Raw genomic sequence first — 8873 nt, 5'->3', positions numbered from 1 at the left:
ACAAAGAATTGGCTTGGTTGCCACTGTTATTTCATCGATCTGTCTATCACAAATAATTAATTCTTGTTAACCAAGTTTTATAGGGAACATCGAATCCATAACAATAAGTCTGATTTGAAAAGGCTCATATATGGAACATTATGAAATAATAATTGAGAAGGCGGATTTAATAATCAATACATGAAAAAAGAAAGTAGTGCAAATCACAATAAGAAGAATAATCATAAAAATACATTCTAATATGTAACCTTTAGAATGTACTTTTTAAGTTGTTATTTAGTCGGTGATGGAGCATGTGACAACGCAATTCTAATTTATATGAACCTCTTTCATATTAGTCATGCTTAAAGGGAAGATTTATTTTGAATTTTTATTTTATCCTTAATTAAAAAATGTATAATAGTACAAATATCACACAAATTGAAATCAAACAATATTGAAGAAATATCAATTAAAGGGAAACGGACAACAAAGATAGAGTTTGGTACTATTATCTAGCGAAGAAGGAAAAGTAGATACAACGCGTCATTATAAAGAGAAAATGGAAATTAAGGAAAAAGAAAACCATATGGAGTTAGACACGAATGCATTAGGACATAGAGAGGTAGCTGGCACCAAAAGTTGCAATCATTATGAGAGAAAAACATGTTAGTAATATGCGGCGGATTCAGTTTGAAGTTTCAATAACATCTCAACTCTCAAGTTAATATATAATGATAATTGATATATACAACGATCTGCGCAAAAATTATTGGATTCTCTTAAACGCATATTTCTACAACTACCACGGTGTTGTATATTGGTTGGAAACCTTTTTGAATTTACGGATCTTATCGATAGAGTAGGCTGGTTAGGAAGGGTGTTTTGTGGAAAACTTTTTTGCTAATAGATAGATTATACTATTTGATGGGGCTGTGAGGTGAGGACCACAAAGGTCACGGACCAAACCTTAATAAGTACGAATAAGAGTATGTTAAATTCCATGATGATATTTATAGCCTGTTTGGCTAAGCTTCTAAAAACAACTTATTTTAAAAAATATTTTTTTAAAAATTTTTAAATTTAAAAGTTATGTTTTGCCGGCACAATTAATTTAAAAAGTATTTTTAAAGAATTAGTGTTTTCAAGCTCTTTAAAAAGATTTCATGTGTATTTTTCTCAAAATACTTTTCAAAAATATACTTTTGCTGAAAGCTATTGTTTTAAAACAAAAAAGTTTGCTTACTTTCAAAACACTTATTTTTTCCCAAATGCTTGGCCAAATACCTCACTTTTTTAAAAATAAGCACTTATTGAAAAAATAGATATTTTAGGGAAAAAAATAAGCTTGGTCAAACAGGCTATTACACCTACTACACATTACCTCCCGTTTAAAATATTAGTAATGTTTATATAAATAATTATTTTTTGGTGTAACTATATGATATTTGGAGTTTATGAATTTAATTAATTCAGATTCACACTGCAGAGAGTCCATCTACGGGGAAAAAGTTTCCTACTAAAAATTGTTAACATTCAAATCCGAAAAATCTGAGTAAAGCTTTAAAAATTTCTTGATTTTTATATAATATTGGACATTTTATAAAACAATTGAGTATCTTTTTAAGGTCTATCTTTATTATATTTAATTTAATTAGTAGACTATCTATCAAGTGAGATGTTCAAGAAAAATAATGATTACGATGATTAAATGTCTTTTCAAAAGGCGCGAAGATATCTTGAAAGAAAAAATTATGAGGCAACATAAGTTTGAATATCCTACTTTATTTCTATAAGGTGGAATACATTAATCCCAACGCTATAATACTGAGATAATTTAATTCCTAGACTAAACTATCCCTTAATTAGTATAATACTCCATCTATCAAGTGAGACATTCAAGAAAAATAATGATTATGATGATTAAATGTCTTTTCAAAAGGCGTGAAGATATTTTGAACGAAAAAATTATGAGTCAGCATAAATTTTGTTCAAATCTTAATCCCAAATATCTTACCTTATTCTATATGGCGGAATACATTAGTCCCAAATTATAATCTCAACGCTATAATACTGAGATAATTTAGTTCGGAGACCAATAGCCCCTTAATTAGTAGAATATCTATCAAGTGAGATGTTCAACAAAAATAATGATTACGGTGATTAAATGTCTTTTCAAAAGGTATGAAGACGTTTTGAAATTGTTAATCCTTATCCTGAATATCCTACCTTATTATATACGGTGGAATACATTAATCCCAAATTATAATTCTAACGCTATAATATTGAGATAATTTAGTTCGCGTGCCAACTAGGGCTGCTTATCGGGCGGATCAAACGGATTATTAAACTTAACGGTTCGGCGTAACGGTTATCGGCTTTTAAAAGTACTAATTCGCTAGCCAACCTATAAGATATCGGTTGGTTCGGTATCGGATTAGCAATTATCAGGCGGTTATCGGCTGGTGTAACGGCTAAATATAAGAGAAAATGAAAGAAGTGAAAGAAGATCCGACACTGAAAATAATAACCCAACACATTCTCACTCTGTTGTATGGATTGCCTATAGTTGCTCATTGAAAGTGCAAAGATGAAAGCCACATTTGAGAAGTTTTCACAGATGTGCTTCTAGCCCATGTAGTTGGATGCTAGAAGACAGTTCTCTTCTGATATATAGCACAAATGCATTAATTGGTGCCTATGTGGGAACTTGCTAGTTGTAGGATCTTAATCAGTTCATTCAGCAAGACAATACTTGTGTCTTGCGTGCAGTAGCAGTTGCTGACTTGCTGTGCCTTACCCTTTAGGTAAATTAGTGTTATTTTCTAAGAATTAATTAAGTGAATACACTTACTGTCTTACTGACTAAATGGGCTTGGCCTGCTGAGGCTTATCTTTAGGTTTACAAATTATAATTACCATACATATTTTATATGTTTAGGGGTAAAAATATAATAAAATATGATAAATTCTTAATGGGTTAACGGTTTACCCAATAAAAAAATTAAGTAATCCATCCCCCACACCGATAAGCCGTTAATTATAAAATTTAAATCCATTCTCCACTCGTTAATCCGATAACCCAATACCAATAAGCCAGTAAGCCAATTTTGCGATTGAATTATCGATAGCGGTCGATTTTAAATAGCCCTAGTGCCCAACCATTCCTAATGTTAAGCTGTTGCTTTCAACTAAAAATGTGAAAAGAAAGAATAGAGAGAGATACCAAAGGAGAGTCGGAGACAGGTGTCCTCCATTTGCTGTGCATCTTTTCGCCGATGAGGAGCAATTTATTACGTAAACACCACGAAATTCTGAAGTGCTAAGATTCTTCCTTAAATTGTTTACCAAGACGTGGCCAAATAAATCAATTACAAAATGCTTAGTGGATTGACTTCTAATTAAACGACCTATTTAATTATATTACGTCAAGTGACTAATGATGAGAGTATGATCATTTACCCCTTTGGGCAATATAAGATGGATATTATTAGAATTATAGTTAATTTATTTGTAAATTAATCTTGTGATACTTTCCGTATCTAGTCAAGTTTCAGACTTGAAATTGATATCCTATGACAAAAATTAAACTTTGATGCTTCACTTTCACTTGTAATTATAAGGCAAAGTGAAATGAAATGGAGTATTCGTTGAGTGTGTCGATGGCATAGCGTTTTGCAATTTTAGATATAATATTTATGTAATCATAAGTCTTTTCAAACTTGTAATTACCTTAAAAAGTTCTCATTAGTAAATTTTAGAATATAAATACTTTGTTGAATTTAACTAATTAAAATCGTGTAAGATAAAGGTGGTAACAGACGAACCACTTCATCCGTTTAATTTATGCCATAATTTAAATCGACCTAAATTTTAGAAAAGAAGTTAAAGCAAAAGAAGTTAAAGCTTCAAAAATTTGTGAAAATACATCATATTAGTTATATAATTATAATATTTTTGGAACTTGAAATATGTCATGAAATTTATGTGACGAATAAGAAGTAAAAAGTTCACTCATTCTTAAATACTCCATCGTTTACTTTTATTTGTCCACAATATTAAAAATAAATTTTTATTTTTAATTGTCCACTTTAGTATATCAAGATTTTTTTCCTCCATCTTTTAGCCTTAACGTAACGCTACTTACTTATTCGCTAAATCATTTCCCAAGACTTAATACTATACACCAATGAATGTGAATATTATGATAAACTATACACTTTATTTATTAGTACTTTTTAAAAAAAGTGTATTGTGGACAAGTAAAAGTGAACGGAAGAAATATATATATATATATATATATTAACAAACTATTTAGAAAATAATGTCAAGCCGGAGTTGTTAAAATGAGACAAATGTATTATAAACGGAACAAATTAAATGTCTTAACTGAAAAAGAAAGAAAAAAATAAAAAGAAGTAATGAATTTGGAAAGCATAACATTGATGGTGATGAAGATGCGAAGTAGTAGGACAGAAACTTTTAATAGAGGAAAGAGAAAAAGACGCTACGTGTTACAAATTGAACATAGCTATGCAAATAATTGTACGTATATCAAAGAGACAGCAAAGAGAGAGAAAGTAAAAACACATGCTTTCACGCTAGTATAATTATAGCTTTTCCCAAACAATACAAAAGCACTACGAAAGTTGATTGTTTTTTGTATTTTGGTGGTGAAATATCACACTCACTATTAAGCGTTATAGGGGAGAAAATTAGTGAGAAGTTGAAGTAAGGAAAAATGGAGGAAATGGAGAAGAAGAATATTACTAGTATGAAGGAAGATGAAGAAGAAGAAGAAATTGACAATAGTTTTGTACCTGTTTATCACTCTTTTTCTTCTAAAAATGACAATTCTCAGGTTGTTTCTGGTAGTGGTGGTGATTATTTGTCGATTTTAGCATCCAAAGATGGTGATTTTCTTCTTTCCCCAACTGGAGCTCAGGTATGTTGAATTTTATGATGAATTCAGACATAGAATCTTTGAGTTTTTCGAAATAATCGATACTTAGGTGTTGACTAATTTTATATTTCCAAAGTAGAAAGTGTAAAATAGTGTCGGATATAACAGTAGCGTTACGGCGAAATGAATATTTTTTAGTTAATTCCCTTGCAATTATAACGTACTGTAACTAGCAGAATTCGCTCATATAATCTTGTTGTAAGGTGGTGGATGAATAATATCTCTCAGATTCGAGCACGGTGAATGAAAAAAATATTCTAATAGGTAGCGCTTTCTCATTTAATTGGCCTCAGACGACATGAATCTAGATTAATCGAGTCCCAAAACGGACACTAAGTGGAAATTAAAAAGATCTGATAAAGATTGAAATGAGAGAAAACTGAGATAGCTGAAGTACGGATGGAAGGCTCAGAATCGGCTCTCCCTAGTTTATACCTATTAGGAAAATATAATTAGTATTCGATGTGAATTCAAATTTTAGCATGATAGTTAGTACTATTAATAATTCGACATATTGAAATCAAATTTACATATTTGGAACGAGATACTCCCTCCGTCCCAATTTAAGTGTCTTACTTTCCTTTTTGGTCAGTCTAAGAAAGAATGCCTTTTTTTATATTTAATAAGTTGACAATTCAAACATCACATGACAAGTTTAAAACCATATGATTCAAAAGAATATTTTAGTACTTACACACATCTTCAATTTAGGACCATAAGATTCAAAAGTCTCTTTTTATTCCTTAAACTTTGTGCGTAGTCAAATTAAGACACTTAAAATGGTACGGAGGGAGTATAAAGTAGCATAATAGGTAGTGTTAATAATTCGACAGAGTAACAGTATATTCTCAGAGTTATAGTCCTTCTGTTCTAAGTAGCACTTGAGAAAGCACGCGCAAATGTAGATCTTGAATTGCGATCTACTTTTATTGAAGGCAAAAACAGACGATTTGAATTAGGACATGTTGGTGCCGCAAAGTAATAGTAGATGCACTCATGTGATTTGAAATCTTTGCTAATCAGAATGTTCTGCTAATTCTGCATGTATATATATGTTTATAATACATAAATTCAGTTCGATGATTTTATTTGCTGCTCCATTGGAATAATCTTATGTATACTTCACATAATTTTACGATAGTGGTTGTATTGACGCAGGTGAAAGTTTCGGAACTTGAGGGCAAAATTGTTGGCCTTTACTTTTCAGCTAACTGGTATTCACCATGTACGAAGTTCACAGACCTGCTAGTCAATGTGTACCAGCAACTTAAAGAATGCAGCAATATTAACCTCGGTTTTGAAATCGTGTTTGTTTCGTCTGATGAAGACTTAAATGCCTTCAATACTTATAGGTCATCAATGCCTTGGCTTGCAATTCCATACTCTGATTTGGAAACAAGGAGAGGCCTTACCCAAAAATTCGATGTAGAAGGTATCCCTTGTTTGGTAATTCTACAACCTAACGATAACAAAATAGATGCTGCAGTTACTAAAGACGGAGTTGAACTCGTGTATCGATATGGAGTGGAAGCTTTTCCGTTTACCAAAGAAAGGTTGGAGGAGTTACGAGAGAAGGAGAAGGAGAAATATGACAACCAGACCTTGAGCAATTTGCTAACACATGATGCCAGAGATTATCTTTTGGGGCATCCTAGTCCTAAACAGGTAAGTCTGTCTTTCATATATTGTGAAACATAGTGCTTGTTGATTACTATTTGTTACATGTGAAATGTGTGTATATTTAAAAGCTGGTACTTATGAAAATACTTACTAGGAGTGATAAAAAAATACAACTGTGATATAATTAGGGGGTAAAATTTGCATAGAAACACATGACCTGCCCGACTAGCACAGAGTTTAACATGTTTTGCATGAGATGTATTTGGGCAAAGTCCAACTTAACACGTTCCAAAAGAGTAGCCCAAATTAGTCCAATATAATCGACCAAAATAGTCCATCTGCCCATTTTCTTAGTTTGAACTATAGGTTGACCTATTTTTATTCTAGAGTTTAAGTTCTATGCACCGCTAGTGTACAACTTTTTTTACCCCACCAGATAAATTAATAAAACTGGCCTGCAATTGCAGGTTACCTACTCTTTCCAAATTTATGTTCTTCCAGATTTCAAGGTTACTTTTTCCTTTTTTTAAAACTAAATAAAATTTGCCTGGGCTCGTCTTTCTCCTTGTGACTCTCGTCTCTGCTCCAAAACCCTCCCTTCATGCATGTTATCTTCCTTTGGCTGTCTTCTTACCCCCATATGCCCTTCTCCTTAATGTGATTGAAGCACATAATGTCTTTTATGATTTTGTTGCAATTGTTTATCTCATATCTGCAACTTTGGATGATTTTAACAAGAAGGCGAAGGTAAGATTGAAATTCGTTTGCAGAGCAATCACAGTGAAAATAAATCATTTGTTAATCGCAGCATTGGTGGAAACGTCGATTTCACTGAGAAGAAAACATGGAAAACTTTAAAATCTGATTTTGCCTTAAAAAAGGGAAATAAACTAATGTGGTTATACAATAAGGACTCTATTTGTCTTTAATATTATCTTCCTAAATTTTAGTTACATAAGTCACGTTGGTAACCTATTAATTTACCTGATAGTGTAGAAAAAATAGTACACTGTGCACCGAACTTAAACTCTTTATTCTAATAGTGAAAAAATGTAGTGCTTCTTGTAGAAGTACAGATGTTAGTATTAAGTGTTCACCAAGTTTATTGTGCATGCTTCTATACTTTTTATCTTGCAGGTGCCTGTTGCTTCTTTGATGGGGAAAACAGTTGGACTTTACTTCTCAGCACAATGGTGCATTCCGGCCAAAAAATTTACACCAAGGTTAATTTCAGTCTACAAAAAGATCAAGCAGCAATTAGAGGGAAAAGAGGATGAAGATTTTGAGATAGTGTTTGTATCAAGTGACCGTGACCAAGTAGAATTCGCTACGTATTTTGAGACCATGCCCTGGCTAGCAATCCCATTTGGTGATCCACAAATCAAGGCCCTAGCAAAGTATTTTGATATCCGAGGGATTCCGAGCCTAGTGGTATTGGGCCCTGACGGTAAAACGGTAACCAAACAAGGTAGTGTTATATTCAGTGATCTCTTGCCTGCACTGATACTATGTTGTAATGTGTGACTATTTCATTACTAAATATTATGTCTCAACAGGTAGGAGCCTCATCAACTTGTATAAAGAGAATGCTTACCCGTTCACAAAGACCAGAGTAGGAATATTAGAGAAGCAAATGGATGAATTAGCAAAAGGGCTTCCTAAGACAGAATTTCATTCGGGTCATCGACATGAACTCACTTTAGTACCAGAAGGCCATGGAGGTGGAGCTTTTATTTGTTGTGATTGTGATGAACAGGGCTATGGATGGGCCTACCAATGCCTCGAGTGTGGTTATGAGGTACACCCCAAGTGTGTGAAGCCTGTGGGCCGCGGCCCAGACAACTAAGTTATTGGACTGATCTTAGTATTATTTCATGTTTTGTAGGCACCAGATAAATAGGTAAGAGTATACAATATGTATAATTGGGTATAAAGTGTGTCTTACTGACAGGTTATTGTGAATTTTTTAAATGGGCCTCTATTTATGGTTTTCACGACTTGTAGTTGTTGGATTGAGCAGTCATCAGATATGAGCTTTGGAAAAAATCACAAATGTACATAAAATGTTCTTATGATACTCTTATAAGTATGGTTCTTTGTCATTCTTTCGGCTGTTATATCTGATGAACAGAGTAAATGTCAGAGGAAAATAGCATAGTTTATTTGGGGTTGTCACTTGTTGCTAGTTCAAACCTTGACAAGGATTGAATCACTATTTTTAGAAGAAAGGAAAAAAGGATTTGCCTTAGGGCCCGTTTGGAAAGCCACCCGGTAATTGGAATTGGTGTAACTACTAGGATAGTAATTACAC

At 32.8% G+C, this 8873-nt stretch overlaps 1 protein-coding gene across 1 annotated transcript; it reads left to right on the top strand.

The window, feature by feature from the left end:
* The first annotated feature begins 4536 nt into the window (after positions 1–4536).
* Positions 4537–8667, top strand: LOC132033095 (probable nucleoredoxin 2). Its single transcript, XM_059422963.1, has 4 exons — positions 4537–4924; positions 6101–6607; positions 7700–8030; positions 8119–8667. Exons 1-4 carry the CDS (start codon positions 4721–4723, stop codon positions 8406–8408), a joined length of 1332 nt encoding a protein of 443 aa, XP_059278946.1. The 5' UTR covers positions 4537–4720; the 3' UTR covers positions 8409–8667.
* Positions 8668–8873: the final 206 nt, after the last annotated feature.

This window comes from Lycium ferocissimum, chromosome 10 (genome assembly GCF_029784015.1).
Source record: "Lycium ferocissimum isolate CSIRO_LF1 chromosome 10, AGI_CSIRO_Lferr_CH_V1, whole genome shotgun sequence".
Taxonomy (NCBI): Eukaryota; Viridiplantae; Streptophyta; class Magnoliopsida; order Solanales; family Solanaceae; genus Lycium; species Lycium ferocissimum.
The sequence above is the reverse complement of the archived record's forward strand: the minus strand, read 5'-3'. Positions and strand labels throughout refer to the sequence as shown.